General features: G+C 29.3%; 2 protein-coding genes across 5 annotated transcripts; both read left to right on the top strand.

The window, feature by feature from the left end:
• Positions 1-285: 285 nt before the first annotated feature.
• Positions 286-10,483, top strand: LOC126905346 (sialin-like). Of its 4 annotated transcripts, none has more exons than XM_050684969.1 (7): positions 286-669; positions 5,545-5,993; positions 6,073-6,160; positions 6,447-6,670; positions 6,731-7,016; positions 7,877-8,115; positions 9,999-10,483. In XM_050684969.1, exons 1-7 carry the CDS (start codon positions 648-650, stop codon positions 10,218-10,220), a joined length of 1,530 nt encoding a protein of 509 aa, XP_050540926.1. In that variant the 5' UTR covers positions 286-647; the 3' UTR covers positions 10,221-10,483. The 4 variants fall into 4 exon arrangements, with proteins under 4 accessions (XP_050540926.1, XP_050540925.1, XP_050540927.1 ...); XM_050684968.1 differs by having other exon boundaries at positions 291-819; XM_050684970.1 differs by having other exon boundaries at positions 291-819; positions 5,755-5,993.
• A 4,329-nt stretch (positions 10,484-14,812) lies between these two features.
• LOC126905361 (uncharacterized) lies at positions 14,813-16,493 on the top strand. The gene is made up of 2 exons (XM_050684999.1): positions 14,813-15,768; positions 15,866-16,493. The coding sequence occupies exons 1-2, from the start codon at positions 15,696-15,698 to the stop codon at positions 16,363-16,365; spliced, it is 573 nt and encodes a 190-aa protein (XP_050540956.1). The 5' UTR covers positions 14,813-15,695; the 3' UTR covers positions 16,366-16,493.
• The last annotated feature ends 4,637 nt before the right edge of the window (positions 16,494-21,130 follow it).

Here is a 21,130-nt window from a genome sequence, read left to right on the forward strand (position 1 = left end):
ATATGACTTTTATTAGATGGTAAAATCATCAATTATTATAACGAAAGGTTAACGAACATTGAATATCCCTTAAGCTTTAATAAAAGCATCATTATAAATTATTTAATGTAATGACTTATCACAAATACGACTATTGTGTACAAAAAGGTTTTTTATAAAATATACCTATAGTACCTACATAATAGTACTTATCATTATGTAGACATATTTACTGAAACGTCAACCGCGCACAATAATCTCCGAAGTCTCTAACACTTTAAATGATAGAAAAATAGTACTCCAATCACAACGTATTCTATTTACTCGTTTTGTTGTAAATTCCATTGACAATTGAAATTTTCACACTAAACGCAACAGTTTATATCTCACGTAAAATCTATCGAAGGTAGTGTAGATAAGACATAGACACAAAGTAAATATAAATAGCAAAGCGTGGCCATCAAGTTCGTTGATTTTTTGTTCACTTAAGTTTTTTTAAGTAGTATGAAAAAGTGTTCATTAATTTATTTTGTTGAGTCTATTTTGTTGTAAAAATACAAATTATTATATTGAATACAAATTACTTCTAACACTGTGTGTGACTTCTCTGTGAAATTGAGTTTATTGTTTTCTAGTCTGACGGCATTTACACAGCTGGCTTTGGCCAAATGATGACGATCATAAATAATGGTAAATCATGTTTTTCGACTTAAAATAGCGTGGTTAATTTCTATAAATGATTACCCAAAGAAATAAGTTAACAAACATCTCAAAATTCTATACATATTAACAGGATTAGTTAATATTTCTTTATTATGATCTTCAAAAAAAATACAAAATGTAAGTATTTTACTATCACTGATATCAAGTATTTATCTAAATTATTATAATGATTAATACATAACCATCGATATACCTAGTTAAAGCGAATTAAATGCTAAAAATAATAATTATAATTGTTAAGTATTGAAGTAACTGAATATATCAAGTGAAATCGACAATTAGTTAAATAACGACTATTTTAGTTTGACAATCAGAATTATCAACATTTTATCAATGATATTTCGAGTATCTAAACATGAAAATGAATTTAATAAGTGCAACATAAATTTGTAAGCTAAATATTATCAAACGATTTCGTGTCCTAGAGAGAATACCAAAATAATTCATCCATACTTAGTTAAATGTAAAGTAATTTATGTGTAAACAAAATGTAAATAGCTTATTTTTTACCGATACAACTTTTTTAACTAATATTCTGTCTTAAACTAACGTTTAGAATCGAGATAGATTTGGGAATTAGTTCTCGCAATTAATACACTTCGCGGGGATTAATTAGTACTAGACCTCAAATTTTTTTTTCAATAGATATACATGGAAGACATTTAAAAAAATAAGGAATCGTCTGGCAGTAAACAATTTTTGTCGTTCTCTTTTTATTTCTTCCTATAAATTAAATTTAAATATATATTATAACATTTTTTTTGCCTTTCATTGATGAAACTATACACCCAAAACTAAGAAAGTTATATATATTGTTGTACAAAAATATTTTTAGGGTATAATAAAAATTAATTAGCACCAACAAAAAATATATTCTAATTGCATCAGTGTATCTAGATTATTGCGGTTCTGAAAAATCATGTAAAGCTACCCTAAATAAATACAAAATAAGTTAAATATTTTTTTGTGATCATTAAAATTTCATAATTCGTCTTTGAATAGATGTAACAAAAATTACGATAAATATTATAACAATAGATAAATATTTTGCGCGCATAAATTGCAACTAATAAAGCTGTAAAAATATTTTTATTGAATTTTTGCAATCCATAGATATTAAATGAATGTTCGCTTAATTTGCAAATAAAAATATCTACTAATTTGCTTGATTTTATAGTTGTCATATAATAAATTTTAAATATATTAGTTGTAAACAAATTTTATTCGTATTTTCCAAAAAATCAAAATTTATTATTTGCAATAAATAATAGGAATGTGTTTCTCAATTTTTTTGTGTTAACATAATTTTATTGTTCAAATATATAATATAAGGCTTTTTTGATTGTACAAGTTATCTTTACTAACCTACAAAATTATAATATTTTTGTCATCTCTTTTTTATATACAGAATGATCGGTTTTCATAAACCACTCGGTTACTCTTAAAATAATTACAATATTGAAAAAAAATTATTAGTTTTTTTAGTTACAAATATTTCTTGATTTATTTGCTATTAGTTACTTTATAGGATCATCCTTTGTAACGTATAGTAATGTCAACTTTATTTTTTAAATGGTACCATACATATTTAACTAATTTATAAAATAGGAAATATCTAATTAAGAAAATGACTGGTTAATAACAATTTTTGGACCAGTATTTCAGAAATTATTAACAATTTAAAGTAATGTCAGGAAGCCAGGAGTAGGTGCTGCTTTTTATCACTAGTCATTTCCTGTCCGCACTTTTCGTCCCGATTTTATATACAAATGAGAATAACATCCGAAGTACTAATACAATCTATGGTTTTTACAACCAGCTATGAAGTATTTGTTATGTTCATCCCTTATACCTATTAAGGTTGCCAACTTTAAATTCTTAAATATCAACAAATATAATTAACTAGTTTATTTAATATATAATGATATAATTAACAAAATGACTGGTCGATAATAACTTTTGAACCTAAACTACTTCCACTTACATGTAAATGGAAGTACATAATTAAAATTAAGGACATGAATTGTAAATTTTAAATAAATTATGTCACCACCAATGTATTGTTGAAAATAATTAAAATTTTACGCTGAATAGTTCTTATAATTAATAGTTATAATAATATACAATGCAATGTCAAAACAAATTGCAACAATGTGTAGGCAATATTTTTCAAATTTACTAAATCTACTGAGAAATATAATTACCATAGTTATTTTTTAGAAAACTTGTTTATTTTATATGTTTTAATATATTTTATAAATATAATAAAATTTGAATTATTTTTTAATATATGTTATTATTTAGTAGAATTTATATAATTTAACTCCATTTTAATATGTTAACTTTTATCTTTTCAAAAGTTGGAAATCGAATACAATAAAATTATATTTTATATTTTTAATATTTTCTTTTCTTTAAAAAAAAAAGTCCTGATTCAAATGTTTTGAACATTATTGACAATTATAACTAATTATTCATTATTATTATTATTGTTGAGAATAAATGACTACATTAATTAACAATTATGATGATTTACTAAGCTTAATTCATGATCTATTTTAGTAGCAAAAACATTAACTGGACATTTAATTCTTTTTTCATTAGACATAAGTTTTTTTTATGAACACAAAAATTTAATCTATATTGAGCTATTATTTTAAGTAAATATTACTCTCTTAATAAGTATTTATCATTTTTATATACTAATCCTATTGATTTTCAGCAATATATTTTGACCAATGCATTAAAAATGTATTCATAAATTGATATTGTAAGAATTTAGAATTGAAGTGTTTTTCAATTTTATTGTTAATTATTAAATTAAAATTGATCTATTATTAATTTATATAAATTATATATTTATTTAAATAGTTAAACTTTATTTAAACACGAATTCAAAAATAATTTTGTTAGCAATGATGTCTTTATTTATGTCACCGTATTTTTATTTTGTAACTTATTGAATGGGTTATAATTAAAATGCGTAAAAAACACTTTATTTATTATTTATATAACAAAACAAGAATTTTAAAGTCTTCAACTTTCAAGTCTTAGTTATTATATAATATCTCTAACTAATTTTTCATAATGTCTTATCCTAGATATAATTTAAAGAGTCATAAAAATTAAAAATATAAATTTAAAAAAAGATAATTTTAACTATAACTCGTTTTCCTTTTATTTGATATCGTACAATCCGTTATTAATTTAATTACAATAAGCACAAGTGATGTTCATGTTAAGCAAATATAAAAACAGTAGGCTTGATAGAAGAGGCCAACCAGTGCTAGTACTTTATGACGTGAAAATTGTGGATTAATCAATCAATAGATCGCGATACAACGTTCGCTTTAGGCGCCTACTAGGGTCACCAGGGATAGAGTGAGTAGATAAATCAGAGATCAGAGGGTTTTGATGGTTTAAATTATTAGAGTGTAAACGCTTGTAGAATATTTTAGCAGTTTTTTGGACTGTTGGGATAGAGAGATCATTATGGAGGGTATCATTAGAGACGTAAAATGGGGCTTTTGTTATTTGATGGAGGCATTTGTTTTGGAAGGTTTGTATGTTATTGATGTTGAATTATTTAGTAGGTCCTCAAAGCTGGATGCTATATGTACAAATTGATTTGAGAAATAGTTTGTATAATTTGAGATTGAGTTGTTATGATGTGAGAAGGAAATACAATTGACGGGAGTGCTTTAAGAGAAGACGTTTGGAATGGATATGAGTAGCCGAGGTAAGGCAGCAGTCTAGGTATAGACCCAGGTATCTGATATTTAACTATAATTAATTTTTTTTAATGTTTTATACATGATTTAAAAAATATATATTTTAAATCATATAATTTTTAATTGCATTATGTTTAATTTCATTTGTTTTAAACAAGATTAAAACAATAGTTTTCAAATATAATGTTTAAAACTGCGAACTCTGGTTATGATAAACGGATCTGTAATTTAACTACTGATAATATTATGAAGTAGTTGTAATTTTTATTTCGTAAAAGCGTTATACCAAAAATAAGGGAAAATATTTCTTTTCTATTTATTAGACAAAAATATAAAACTATTATGGTAAAACTAAAATGAAGTATAGAGTTTGTAAATTTTCCCAATTACAGGGAGCTAATATTAAAATTTTTCTAATTTTTAAAGAATAAATGTTTTTCTTTCGTATAAATCCATAAACGCATATTTAAGACAATAATAATAATTTTTTTACATATTTTATTAATTTAAATACTATATTTTTATGAATATTTTAAAGTATATTTTATGCATGGAAGCATATTATTTAACTTTTTAGATGCGTATAAAGCCGGACTCTAATTATGATTGTATTTTTATTCTTAAAATTAGTGTTGTTATCATTTTAAATTTATTATCAAATTAACATGGGAACAATTTTTTACAAATATTTCATTAAATTTCTATTAATGACAGAAATTTCCGTTGGTCGGAGAATTTCTAACCTACAACAATAATTTCAATACTATATTTTGTACATAAAAATGTTAAGAATTTAGAACTATAAAAGGGAAAATTAGAAGGAAATATTAAACTTAATTGATATTTTTTGGAATTTCTCAGTGACTGACAAATAAAATTAGGACTTAAACTTTTATAAAATTTATCTTCATGCCTATTTCTCTTTTTTTTGAGATCTTATGTAATATAAGCAAATAAAATTGACTACTATTACAATCTTAGAAATTAAGTAAGAATTAGATAAAAAAATTTATTTTAATTTTAATGTATAGTTGTAGATATAGATATTAATAACAGACTTACTTAATATGATTAATAACTATAATATTTAATTAGTGATGTTATTTATCAGGGACCATTTCCCAAAGATGGGTTATGGCTATAATGGGTATGTTAGGTGTAACTATGGCTTATGTAATGCGAGGTTGTTTGAGTATAACTATAACACAAATGGTTAAGCCTAACAGAGAAAATGCAACAAATTATAAGGGAAATGAATCTCTAAACTACTGTCCAATGCCAAATATAAAAATCAATCAACAAAATAATATATCCGATAAAGATTACAGTGATAGATTTGATTGGGATCAAGAGACTCAGGGTTTGATATTATCGGCATTCTACTATGGCTACATTATAACTCACATACCAGGAGGACTTTTATCACAAAAGTTTGGTGGAAAGCATACGATGGGTTTAGGCATCCTTTCTACTGCGATATTTACTCTGTTTACGCCAATGGTAGCTCGTATGGGAGCAAAGTACTTGATTATATTGCGATTTGTCGAAGGACTTGGAGAAGTAATATATAATTTTTACAATTTCAAAACAAAGTCTTCAACCTCAAATTTTTGTCAGCTAATGAGCTATAATTTAATAGGGCACCACGTTTCCAGCACTTTGTACTCTCTTGGCTCAGTGGGCTCCGCCAAATGAAAAAGGGAAATTGTCTACTTTAGTTTTTGCAGGTAATAATTTTCACAATTTAATATACAATGATAGCCGGATTTAATAAAATCTCGTAGTCTCCACAAAAAATAATAATCATCGACATAGTAATTGATTAATTTTATTTTCCACATAAAACAAAACATCAGTTGATAAACTATTATAAAATCACAATTGAAATAGAAAAAAGTTCTTTTTTTGTCCAATTATAACACAGACTCAGGACCTCATATTCCATAATACGTCCTTAATAACAATTAACTTATGTGATTTATTTATTTTATAATTTTTTTTATGATATTGCAGGCGCACAATTAGGAAGTATTTTCGCCAATTCAATCAGTGGTTTAATCATTTATTATATACCTGGTGGTTGGTCTAATGTCTTTTATTTTTTCGGTGTCCTATCAATGATATGGTTTGTCTTTTGGTGTGCATTTGTTTATAACGACCCGTTGTCACATCCTTTTATTTCTGAAGATGAACGCAACTATTTATTACAGACAATGGGGAGTATCGAGAGGAAAAAAGTGTGTATGAAATAGATTTATCGAGAAATTTAAACTAATTTTTTTTGTAAAATGTTGAAGGATTTAATGCCAACTCCATGGAAGCCAATTTTAACTTCGTGGTCTGTTTGGGCGTTAATAATAGTTGAATCTGGACACGATTGGGGTGGTTACACAATCATCAGCGATCTTCCTAAATATATGAATGATGTTTTACATTTTTCGGTAAATCAGAATGCGCTTTTATCATCAATTCCTTTTATCGCTCAATGGATAACATCAATTTTGTCCAGTATATTGGCTGATTGGACCATTCAAAAACAGTATATGAGCGTGACAAATGTTAGAAAAGTTTACGCTGCTATTGGTAAGTGCGAATTTTATACTTATTGTGAACCAGTCAATAACTAAAAAATTAATAATCACTCTACAGATTATATTGTAACAATGCGAGACTTAGTTTTACAAGTAATTAGGATAGTTAAAAATATATTTTAATTACTCTTTTTTGATAATATAAATAGCTTATAAAGTTTATAGTCGGATAATTTAGGCTAGTAATATATATATTCAGTTCCAGAATCTCCTTAATAGTTTCCTAATATTTATTCTGCAATTTTTTTATCCGATCTAAAACACTTTGTACGCTAAATTTAAGAACGACATTTCAAGGAAATTATTGCAATCTTGTTTGTCATCCTTCTTGTATATTGAACATACCACAGCCACTTTCCAATCATTTAATACCTCTTGACATATATGAATCTTATACCTCTTCCGGTCTTATTTTATGTAGTGCTATAAATTTCACTTATATCTCTCTATTTCCTATGTGGATATGGCATGCATCATTTATATTATAACCGGCTCAACACTTATCTCTTCCACTCACTTTGTACATATTAGGTTTCAGTGTATTGTGTATTTTTGTTAAGTCTATATTGAGCAGATACTTTTAGTCAAGGCTGGGAAAGTTAATAATTTTTTTTAACTCGGTAAAATTTAATTAATTAAAGAATGTTAATAATTTAAGTTAATCTGCAATTTTTTTTAATATATGAAGCTTAAAGTTTAGATGAAAAAATTTTATTAACAGGTAAATGGGGTAGGGCTCCTAACTATTTAATTTGATATTTCAAAAATCTCTAGTGAGAAACTCGAAATTGTGCTTATGTTCGATAATGAAATAACTGAGATGTGCAATTTATAAAATTGTATTTTTTGTAGGAACCGTCGGTCCTGGACTGGGTGTAATGTTTGCTTCATTCGTTGGTTGTGACAAAGTTATGGCTACATTCTTTTTTGCAATTGGAATGGCTCTCATGGGTTTTTGTTACCCAAGTATCCGCGTAAATGCTTTGGACTTATCACCTAATTATTCAGCTACCATCATGGCCTTAGTAAATGGAATAGGCTGTTTATCAGGAATGGCAACTCCTTATATAGCCGGAATATTAACACCTAATGTAAGTATAATATCCTGTTTACACGATATAATTATTTTTTGCAATTATGATGTCTATATAAACATATCAAAACAGTATTAGTGACCAGTAAAATTGAGATTGCAGTTGTAATAACTAACGATTAGGAGTTATCTTTTTCTACATTTTTACTTTACTCGCACCTATATTTGTAAATTATGGCCACAAAATAAAAGTATTATTATTAAAAGGCAGTTATATGTTAATAAAATACTAATACCGTATAGTTTTACTATAAATTAATAAAAGTACACAGTATTAGTAGATAAAATACCGATATGCGTAACTAATAGGGCAATAACTCACTTTTTTTTAACTTTCCAGCAGATTATAAATGAAAATTTATCCTATTCCTAATGGAATTAATTAACTTAAATTAAATTAAGTAGGAACAATGTCGCTAAGTTAATAGTTAAAATTTAGTAAAGTATGAACGTAACTAGCTAAATAGAAAATTTTTAGCTTCAATGCAAAGCTCGGAAGGTATTTATTTAACTATGTACTTTTCATTTGTTTTTGTGTCCGTCACCACTTTTTTAACTCCCACCGTACCATTTTTTTTCAACAATTCATCAAATAATCACAAATCTTATCTTAATGAAGAAATTTACTTTAAAAATTAAAAATTTTTCCCTCGTTTTCTGTAAATTGGGGAAATCTCCCAAAAATTACTTTTTTTTAAAATTGGTAAATTTCGATTTTTTCTTCCTTAAACTGTAATAACTTTTTAAAAAATAACACATCTTTTTTTATGAATGCTTTAGATATTTCCTTCTTTTTTTGATAAACATATTTTTTAAATCTGACCCCTTATCTGCCCATAAGAGGGCAATTTAAAGTAGAAACACTCAAACAAAAATTTAAATTTTTCAACTTAACATTAAAAAAGGTTTCGAAAATACTGCGTTTTTTAAATATATGTTAAATTAAAATGTATGTCACGCACTATAATTAAAAATATTAAATTGCCCCGACAACTGATCTTTTTGTAAATGGCCGCCGTAGTTAAAACAGTAATTTTCTTAATTTATCATTTTTTATTTTATGCTTAACAATTGACAATACAAAAGTTAATCAGAGATCTTTATTTTGTTTTCAATAAGGCGTAACCAAATATATATATATATATATATATATATATATATATATATATTTATTTCGTTTGACATACAACAAATACCACTACATAATTTAACTAAATATAAAATATTGTACTTAGGAGTTATATTAACAAATAAAAAAGTTTAGTATTCGTTTATAAAGTTTTGTCATTTTACACGTTATGATGTGTAGAATATTGTCTCAGTTCTATAAACATAAAAAAAAAAATTATACATCATGTTTATTGCAACATTAAGTAATTCATTATACCAATGCTATCAAATTTATATTAGTTGAATATTGATTTTGAAACATTACAGTAATGCTTTATGTAATTAAGTACTATCAAACAATAGTTTTGTATAATATGTTTTTTTGTGATTTTAAATTTATTTAAGTCCCTTATGAATATATTTCATAAATAAAGTTAATTATAAACTCCCTGTGGATAGGGGATAAGAATATTCCACGGCCTCTCTGTCAGTCTTAAGAGACGATTAATAAGGTTTCGTCAGTTCGACAGCCGGCATAAAATTTTTGTCAAAAAGTATGAGGAGTCCTGAACAAAACTTAGGTGGATTGTCTCATCTCGGATGTACGCGGGGACAACAAGTGAGAGGACCCCAAGTAGTTGGGATTAAGGCGAGGAAGAAGAAGAAGAATTATAATTAATTATAACATCATATATGATGTTAAATAACAATATTTTTTAATTCGAGTAGTATAAATGCTAATCATATAAACCATATTATTTAATTTTACAGAAAACTATTTTAGAGTGGCGTCTTGTATTTTGGATTATGATGGGTGTTATGGTATCTTCTACATTGGTTTATAGTGTATTTGGAAGTGGTGAATTGCAACCATGGGATGATTTGGAACTTTATAAAAACAAAAATGAAAATGAAAGCAACGAACCTCAAATAAAGGACCAATATAAGAAGAATTCATTTGAAGATGACTCAACTTTAAAACGACGAATATAAATGTTGAAAATATTTTATCTTAAAATATATGATTAATTCCTAAACAAACTTATGTTACTTGTTATTTAATTGTTTATACGTGTTGAATTGTTGTTGAGTAATATTTTTTTGACAAATTTGATTTATTGATAAGAATTTCATAAATTACTTATATTATCTTTAAGATGTATTTTGTCTTTTTATATTATTTGTAACAAAATGTACAATTTCTATTCATTTACTTTTTAAATTAAAATTATTAAAGTAATTTTTAAATTCATAAATTCAAGTATGTGATAATTTTAGCTTCGATGCGAAGCTGAGAAGGTATTGGTTTTACTATGATGTGTTTTTTTTTGTGTCTGTTACCACTTTTTCTCAGCTCTCACTGAATCGATTTCTTTTAACGATACGTCAAAAAATCACAAATTGTATCTAGTTGAAGACATTACCCTTAAAAATTGAAAAAAATTCCCTCGTTTCCCGTTAATGGGGGTAACCTCCAAAAAAATTACAAATTTAAAAATCGCTAATTTTCGAATTTTTTTTTACTAAAACTGTTATAACTTTTTCAAAAATGAACAAATCAATATAATTTTTTTTTTAGATGCTTGATGTCTTTACCTACCGTTTGATGTATTTTTTTTATAAATTTAACCCTTTGATGTCGAGAGAAATAATTTTAAAATTTGAACTAGCTAAATTTCCATTTTTATTAAGTGATGAATGCGACGTACAGTTTCTGAGACGGTAACACTTGGGTCTTTCATGCCTGTGGCACTGAATTTTTTCTTAATTATTTTTGAGTAAGAAAAAAATTTTAACTCATTTGATTTTTATCTCATTTAGATTCAATAGCTTCAATAAATATCAAGGACCCCATAACTGTAGTCTCCTCTCGTGAGAAGAAATTCATATTAATATTATTTTATTATGTGTTTTTTTTTTGTAGCTATCATTTATTTTCTCAGCTGAAAGGTAAGTTCTATAAGACTGTAGTGAGATCAGCTATGATATATGAATCAGAGTGTTGGGCGGTTGAAAAGAAAGTAGAGCAAAGAATGAGTGGAGTGACTAGAGGATAAGGAACGAGCATATTGTGGGAGTTACACTTCCTCTTATATTAGAAGTTGATGTTGCTTTTGTAATAGTTCACTAATTTTTTAGAATTGAACACTATCTACAGATTTGCATCAAAGTGTTTTTTATGATAGTGATTTTAATCACTATCAGATATCATCTATACTGAACCCAACTATGCCACGACCCCACTGTGCCGCCACCCCACTTTACTGGGTTTTTTATAATTATTATAAATCAAAATTTTAATATTTTCCCTTCTACATTAGTTTATTTAATTTTATTATTTCATATATATTATATATTTATTTTAATTTTATGTTATTAATGATGTGCTATCCATTAAATTATGTATGCTTATCCTGTAAAATATACAAAAAGAAATCACGAAAAGATTATATTAACATAGACAAAAGATTCCAAAACTATCATAATAAAATATAGAGAGTAATCATTAAGGATTGAACACACAATTTTGGAAACTATTAAATTTTTTTATTTATGTAAAGGAAAACATTTGTTTTATTCAAAATACCCATACAACTACATACAATTGTATGTAGTTAAATTATTTATTTTTTTATTCCTTTAGGCATAAAAAATCTAATATTAACCCTAAATAAGAACCCCCATTTATAACTTCATAATATGATAGAAAGAAATTACAAACAATTTTGTTCTTATAATTATTTTTAGCTGATTAACCAGTCATATTTTATAGCTTGTTTGAGTATCGAATTTTTCTATTTTACAAACAGTAGTTTATTAGTTTATAGTCATTTATTATGAGTATATAATGCGATATTATTCATTATAAAAAATATTATGAAATATCATAAATTTTAGTTAAAATATTAGTTATTTAGATATAAAATACTTTAAATTACTTAAATTAATACGAATTCTCATTTAAAATTGTTGAAGTTTTATTAAATTGTATGACATATATATTGGAATCGGATAATATTTTAAATTGTATAAAGATATATAACTTTTTTGACTGAAGAATATTGCTGACATATTCACATGACAATACATGTAATAGGAAAACAATTTTATACTCGGATTATATAAAGTTCTTTAATTAAATTAAATACAGTTAAAAAAATTATAACGACTAAAACAGATAACATTATAATAGGAAAATAAAAATAAGATAAAAGAGATTCAAAAACTTAAATCTTGTTCAGAACTAATAATTAAATACAAAATAAATATTTAAAAAAATAATACTTAAAAAATTTTAATTGGTGTCGTTTCAAATATCAAAAAAAAATCTCCTGAAAAAGCCGAAATTGAATCCAATTTATTATTTATAAAACTTTTTTCAACTTGTAAATTGTCATTGAAAGTCTTGACTAAAGACTGGCACTATTTATAATTTACAATGTTAATTATCATATAGAATAGAAAAAAATAACGGTTAAACAGTGTAAGAAATATTTTAAGTGTATAAAAATAGTTATGAATTACATATAATTAAATGTTATAGAATTTTAAAGTAATACTGGTTTAAAATGATTTAACTAACAAGAATATGAATGTATTAAAGCTTTTATAAATTGTTGCATTGTTAGAATATTTACAGATATATCCATGTTTTAAGTTTTACGCTGACGTTTTAATCTCGTTACAAAGTTTATCTCTGAAGTAATAGTTACAGATTTGAGTTGGCCTGTTATATTATTTAGTTTTAAATTGATTTTTTATATATATATAAGTAGTGTAATATAGGGGACTTTGGAACCCCCGCCTCACTCACTCACCATCCTATCGGTGGGTGTGGAGGAAGTGTACGGGGGGGATTAAAACCAACGTAAACTAACCTAATGCGGAGGGAGGGAGTGGATGAAACCCAACGTAAACCAGACGCTTAGGTAAGCATATTTCTAGCATCGACACCCAAAGAAAAACCTCAATCAATTTTGATAGAGAAATTTTATCAAGGGTTTGTGATAATGTTTTATTAATACGAACAAAATAATTATTCTTATAAATAATTATTATTCAAGACAAGAAAAAAAATTATCATATTGATAAATATATCATAAATTCAATAGTAATGATATATTTATCAAATTGAACAATGAATTTATTATATAGATCGAGGTTTTTCTCTGGGTGGAATGTACAAATAATTTCTAAGAATTTTATCATCGGCTACCAGAAGCTTAGGTTTGGTTTGGCATATTTTTCAACATTAAAGATGTCGCCATACAGTAATGATCATTATCGTATGAATTTTATGAGAACAATGCAACGTTTGTCGTTATGGTATTATAATTTCTAAGAATTTTATCATCGGTTACTAGACGCTTAGGTAAGCATATTTCCAACATCAAAGGTATGACCGTACTGTAACGATCACTGTCGTATGCTTTTTATGATAAAAATGACACCACTGGATGTGTGTTCACGCCTACGTATTTTATTCTTTACTACATAACCGGTTAAACACTTCTTGTCCTGACACATTTGTTTTTAATTATCATTGACGTGTAGTTGTCTTTTTGAAAACCAGAAATTTATTATTTAATAATTTACATGTATAAATAAAACCATGAACCAGCAAGCTCAATCGTCTTCTACACAAGGTATGTAGATTTTTCCAATTATAAACTTATTTTATTTTAATAAATTTATTTTTTAAATATTTTTAATTTTTAAATTCATTAATTTATTAAAAATAATAAATTATAGCCAATACCTAATTTTACTGTTAATTTTATTTTAATTTACGATTTATTTTTATTATAAAAAAAAAACTTCTTTACTTTACTTTAATGTATAAAAAAAAATAATTTATTTCATTTTTGATTAAAGCTACTTCAGCGACATCTGTTTGATGAAATGTACGCGTAATGTGATTTTTCAAATCACATTACGCGTACATTTCAGATTTTTCAAGGCTCGTGCGCAACCAAAAAGCCAAACACTAATATCGCATATACACTTGTAAACGTTGCTTCACCAGCTTTGATGATCAGCCTAAAAAGTATATTCTTCAGGGTAATCAAGCGTTGGAGCAACACAAGTTGATATGCGGCAAGAACAAGCCTATTTTACCTGTTATGCTGGCAGAGGGCAGTAAGGTCGAATTTGACGCGTGGGTAAAGACGCAACGGTTACCGTTCGTCATCTACGCCGATTTTGAGGCCTTACTGGAGAAAACAGACGATCGTATGGGTGCATACACCAGGACTGTGCACACCCACCATCCCATGAGCTATGGGTTCATGGTGAAAACATCGGACGATGTACCCTCCGAGCTCCTCAAACGCTACGGTATACCATAATCACCGGTGATATACCGTGGGTCTGAGGATCGCGAAGAGGTCGCCAAGGCATTTGTGATGGCTGTAACTGAAGTGACGCGCAAAATTTTTAAATTGTTGCGCAAAACCAACGTTCCTATCCGAATGTCTGCCGATGATGTGCGCAGGCACAGGGAGAAAGTGGTATGCGATTGTGCCATACAACATTCAAGGATTCCAACCCTAAAGTCGCTGACCACTGCCATTTATCGGGGCGATTCAGACAGACGTTGTGCAATGCGTGTAACCTAAAAGTGAAGACGGTCAACTTTGTGCCGTGCTTCTTGCACAATCTATCAGGTTACGACGCGCATTTCATCGTCACTGAATTGGGATACGACGACCAAAGGATTTCGGTCATACCGAATTCTGAGGAGAAGTATATTTCAGTCACGAAACACGTGACCAATTACTTCTCCATACGGTTCGTCGACACCTTCCGGTTCATGGCCTCCTCCCTGTCCACCTTGGCCGGTAACCTAATGACGCACGACTTCGTTAAATTTCGGGAGACGGCTAAGGTGTTCCGCCCGGAAGACATGCCGTTAGTGATGCGCAAGGGCGTATACCCCTACGAGTACACTGATAGTTGGATTAAATTGGACGAAACGGAACTACCACCCCGCGACGCTTTCTATAGTTAGTTAAGTGAGTCGAATATCGATGATGATGACTATAGACATGCCACGGAGGTGTGGAACCGTTTCGGATGCTCAACCCTCGGTGAGTACAGCGACTTATACCTTAAGATCGACGTGTTGTTGTTGGCTGATGTGTTTAAGAACTTCCGCGACATCTGTACTTCAACGTACAATTGGACCCGGCACACTATTACACCGCGCCCGGTTTTAGCTTCGATTGTATGTTGAAGTACACCGGGGTGAAGCTGGAGTTCTTGAACGATTACGACATGCTACTGATGGTGGAACAGGGCATTCGCGGTGGGCTAGTGCAGGCCGTCAAGCACTATGAGAAAGCAAACAATAACAAAACACCAGGCTACGATCCGACAAAGCCTGAATCATGGATCTTGTATCAAGATTGTAAGTATTATATATAAGTGCAATAATTGAGTGGTGGTTTAAAAATTAGCAAGACGCTAATGTACAAGTACTTCTACGACGTATTGAAACCACATTATGGCAGTGCAATCGAATTGGTTTACATGAATAGTGGTGAGTACAACCGTACAAAATAGAAATATTTTAGAATTCAGAAATTATTTAGTAGAAATATTTTTTATAATATTTATATATTTTTCATTTTTCTCAGACTCCTTCATATACCTGCTCAGAGTCGGCGACTTCTACCAGGATTTAGCTGATAACCCCGATTTACTGGTGCACGTGGACGCATCTAGCCTGCCCAAGGATCACCCTTGCTACTCCACCGATAGAAAGAAGATGCCCGGTCTGTTTTCAGACGAGACCGGTGGCGTCACCCTCTTTGAGATCGCTGCACTTCGATCAAAGTGCTACGCGTATGACATGGAAGGCAGCGGACTCATAAAGTCTAAAGGGATCCGCGGGCACGTCGTCCGGAACCATTTGTCTTTGAATGATTACAAACAATGTTTGTTCAAAGACGATGGCGATGGCGACGATGCGTCAAAACGAGCATTGGCTGGAGAGAATGCCCGTGTGGTCATCGGAGCTGTACGCGATGGTGGGACTCCACCGACATTATCGCTACCATACACTCCGTACCGACAACGTCAATCCGTTCGTTCGAGCACGAAATACGCACTTTACGTACAACCAGTTGGCGCTTAACCGTTTCAACGATAAGCGTTACACGCTCGACAACAGAATCGACACATTGGCTCACGGGCATTATGCTATACCACTACCACCACCACCACCACAGGAAGGTTATACAAATATAGTAGTATTTAAGTGATTCTCGTTGGAAAAAAAATATTGTTAAAATTAAATATTGAAAACATAATTTGTAAAAATATGTGTACTAGTTATAAATAGTTTTAAGATTTTTTGTTAAATAGTTGTAAATAAATGTTAGTAATCTTATATAGTTTTAAAATATAAAACAATAAAAAAAAATAATAAATAATAAATAAATGTAAATATACTTATATTTTTAATTATTAAATAAAAAAAACCTCGTGTAGTATTTATAATTGTTTATTTATTTAACTAAATGTTTTATTACAATAATTAAAAAAAAAAATTTATGGATGCTTTATATAATATCGATTGAATCTATCCATTTATTATGTGAATTATCCAAACCAACAAACTTGACAAAAGATTTGTCTTTATTCTTCTTAATGATCTTTTCTACTAAATAAACTTCTTGAAACTGAGTCTTGCTAAGTTCGTGCTCATAGAAACAATGATTTATAAATCTGTTGTTTTCATCTGTCAGCTCATACACGACGGGTTTTGTATCACAAATTTTTGCGATTGTAAAGACTTCCGATGTCCAATTTTGTGTATATCCTTTTGAAAATACTGCTTTATGCTTACTCAGACGAACTTTATCTCCTATATTAAACTTTATATTGTATTTTAAAATTGGTAACCGTTTAAAACTGACATTTCCAGGAATACGTGATGCTATACTAGGAGTTGTTCCTATGGCGCTATGTTTTGTATTATTGTAATTTGTTATTAAATCTGCTATAATGTTTATCCAACTATATGATCTATTGGTAGTAAATTTTTTCCACATTTTTTCTTTTAGTGTTCTATTAAATCGTTCCACAACAGCCGCTTTCATTGTAGAGTAGGTTAAATAATGATTTATATTTTTGTTCTTCATGAGCATCCGAAAATGTTTGTTGAAAAATTCTAAACCCCGGTCTGTTTGCAAGTTTTTTGGAGATCTATTGAACAAGACTTTTTCAAAAGCCGACTTGACTTCTGTACTAGATTTATTTTTTAAAGGCACAGCCCACGCATATTTTGTATAAACATCGATTATCGTTAAAATAAATGTAAAATTTTTATTTTTTGTAGAGTATTTTTTCATATCTACTAAATCTGCTTGCCACAAGTCATCTTTGCCATACGATACAACTCTTCTTCTAGGAAATATTTTTCTAGCCGGTCTATGTAATTCATTTGCTACTTTCTCTGCTACTTTACTCATGATATTACACCTAGTTCTCGTAACTCTTCTTCTATTGACAGTATTTCGTTTCCCACACCTGTATTTCCAGCACTTCTTGCAGCGTGTAAAAGTTCTAATCGAACTATGAGTTCATTAGGATCGTTCCAATATACGTATTCTTTAGGTCTTTTGTTTAAAATTTTGTAGGTTAACACACCACTACCTGTTTTCGGAGGAAACAAGTTACTAATGATGTATTTATATTTATAACCTACATTACATTTTAATTTTCCATCTCGACCTAAATGGGCATTAGTGTAAAGTAATAAAATTTTATAATCCGATAAATCCATTTTATTGAATGAACCAACTGCAGGTTTACTTTTAAATAATAATTGATAAAGCTCATAACTTAGTGGTCGTGGTGCTAATGTCCCAACTTTAATAGTTGAAAAATCATCGGTTATTTAACCGTAGTATTACCCATGATAAAATCATTATCATTCACATACTTTAAACCATAAACCGGGTCCATTTCTAACAACCACTTTGAAAAATCTTCTCGCTGCATTTCACTGGAAAACGAGCGTTTAGGCTTATCGATATTTGCCATCTCTATTTCTTCCTGAGATGTAGAAGGTTCATTTTTTATTGAACTTTCCATCTTTATTTCCTCTTCCTGATATGTAGAAGGTTCGCTAGAGCTCTGTATCATATCATTTTCTTCGGATGTTAAGGATGTAATTGGATCAGTTTTTACTATAGGATGGGCTTTTCCCAAATGACGAAACATTGACTTTCTATGCTTTTGCTTTTCTTCCATTTCAACACGATTTTGATTAGCTATTTCTTGAAGAGGTGTCACCAGTGGTGATNCTATTTCTTGAAGAGGTGTCACCAGCGGTGACATATGTGTACGTACAAAATTTTCCGATTTCTCAACATTTCTATAAATTAACTGTATTTTATTTTTTATGTTTTGTTTAGAGCGTATGATTTCTTTCAACACTTTATCCGACTTCTTGATATTAACTAAACATATAGCAGTATGAGTCGTCTTTTTATACTCGCGTCATTTTTATGAATATATCAAGCTCACATCGATATCGACCATTGTTGAGGTCATCATCTTTCACTATAGTAATAAAACTATATCGTCCTTTATTCCAACATTGTGAACACATATGCTTTTAATTCATTAAAACTCATATCACTGGAACAATGATCTTCATAAACGTGTTTGAGATTTGTTTCGTCTTGTTTGTACAGTATAATCATATTAGTGTTATCTCTTATCAGTTGTTTTGGAATTCTAGAATACGTCTGTGTTAGGTAAAAACTATCAACACCATTGTGTCGCCCTCGGCAAAAATAAGATGTCATATGAACTTGTTTTTCACAAATCACATCATCGAATACAAATACAGAGTTTGCTTCTAATTTTTCGGGTGGAGGTACGTCTTCACTGTTTGTGAACATAGATAATTTTACCACATTATCCATAATCTCACCTAATAATTTATGTTTATGCTGATCCGGGGTTTTCGTGTAAACGATAAGGTGCTCGAACCGCAAACCATTTTCCTCAGTTAATAATTTAAATATAACATTTGTCTTACCACAATTTGATGGTCCACATATTATGCATCTTATTGTGTTGAGTAACAGTGGTCCATGTTTAGACTCGATGGGGTCTGTAAGATCCACGACATTATGATAGAGTATGTTTCTGTTTCTCAAAAAACATTATTAGCGCACGTTATTACTTGTCGAACGAATGAGTTTAAATTATGAAAAATTCAAAAAACCTTTACAGATATAAATTGAAAATGGTGCGAACAAGACGTGCGACGAAGTGAAGTGTAGGACGCGGTATTGTTAATTCAATAATTAATCGATTGCCCATTGAAATGCATGTTCCAGGGTATCAATATTGCGGACCAGGCACACNAAATGCATGTTCCAGGGTATCAGTATTGCGGACCAGGCACAAAACTTAATAAAAGACTAGCACGTGGTGATCCTGGAATAAATAAACTCGATGCAGCGTGTCGTGAACATGATATTGCGTACGCAAGAACAAATGATTTATCAGAACGGCATTTGGCTGATTACGAGTTGGAAATACGTGCTTGGGACCGCGTAAAAGCGAACGATAGTTCATTTAGATAAAAGGCTGTTGCGTATGCTGTTACAAATACCATGAAACCTAAAAGAAAGATTTGAATGGGTTTTGGTGGAGTACTACGAGTTGGACGTAAATCTATACGTAATTCAAAAGATATTAACAGTGCGGCAAACTTAGCATTAGCAGCAGCTCTTGTTGCTGTAAAGGGGAAACAAAAATTTAAAACACCTCGCACTATCAAAGTACCTAAATTTGGAGGTGTGCTGCCACTCATTCCTATTTTTGCTGGACTTTCAGCTTTAGGATCGTTGGCTGGTGGAGTATCGAGTATTGTAAGAGCTGCACACGAAGTCAGAAAAAACATTAATTCGAATAAACCAGTAAAAATCGGTAATGCATTATACTTGCATCCATATGCTGGGAAAAAGAAGGGTGATGGATTTTATTTGAAACATCAAAAAAAAACTAGCATTGACACTACCCAAGCGACGCGCACTCAACGATTTAGATATTATAAAATATGCTGAGTCATTCGGAATCAGTCATTTCCGCGGTGTCTTTTCGGGAGATAAGTTGCCTGTCAAGCCCAAAATATACGAGAGTGCAGTTGTTAATTTAGATATTGATCGTGGAAAAGTAACGCATTGGGTAGCGTATTTCAAGAAAAGCAAGGACGTGGTGTATTTTGATTCTTTTGGAAATTTACCTCCTCCGCTAGAACTTGAAAAATATTTCACCGGATTGCGCATGAAATACAATTATAATCAGAAACAAAAATATAACACAAACGTTTGTGGTCAGCTGTGTTTAAAATTTTTAAAATCACAATGCTCAAATCGCTGATCCTTACGCTGCATGACACAACGTCGGAAGTCACATCAAGTTTTTTTTCACCGATATAATTCACTGGAGCATTAGAGTTTGCGTTGTTGGTATTTTACGGATGTAATTCAATACCAAATATTGACAAGTCAAACAATACATTCACTTTGATAAATACAAATAACGAGCTTCTTGAAAATAACATAGAAATTAAAGTGCCTGAAGGCACTTATGAACTTGAAGACATTAGTAAATATCTAGAAGAACGTCTTCAGTCGTATAAAATCTCATTCATGATAAAGACTAATAAAAACATTTTAAAATCAGAATTAAAGTGTANCATTATTCTTGAATTTTTAACTATGTAATACTTTTTAAGTTCATCCCTTATGCCTTGGAGGGGGGTCAACTTTGTTTTTTTAAATGGTAACACATATTTTTAATTTAATAAAATGTTTGAGTTTTTAATTTAATAGTAAATAGCATTTGAATTTTTAATATAACTTTATTAGCTT

The sequence above is a fragment of the Daktulosphaira vitifoliae genome, unplaced genomic scaffold, assembly GCF_025091365.1.
Source record: "Daktulosphaira vitifoliae isolate Bord-2020 unplaced genomic scaffold, ASM2509136v1 Scaffold_4, whole genome shotgun sequence".
NCBI classification, from domain to species: Eukaryota; Metazoa; Arthropoda; class Insecta; order Hemiptera; family Phylloxeridae; genus Daktulosphaira; species Daktulosphaira vitifoliae.

Bases quoted from the DNA above. Each gene is read 5' to 3' on its own strand.
- LOC126905361 (XM_050684999.1), top strand. From the start codon at position 15,696: ATGTACAAGTACTTCTACGACGTATTGAAACCACATTATGGCAGTGCA. The intron at 15,769-15,865 runs GTGAGTACAACC...CATTTTTCTCAG, and splicing joins ATTGGTTTACATGAATAGTG to ACTCCTTCATATACCTGCTC.
- LOC126905346 (XM_050684968.1), top strand. From the start codon at position 795: ATGATCTTCAAAAAAAATACAAAAT. The intron at 820-5,544 runs GTAAGTATTTTA...GTTATTTATCAG, and splicing joins CTTCAAAAAAAATACAAAAT to GGACCATTTCCCAAAGATGG. The intron at 8,116-9,998 runs GTAAGTATAATA...TTAATTTTACAG, and splicing joins CCGGAATATTAACACCTAAT to AAAACTATTTTAGAGTGGCG.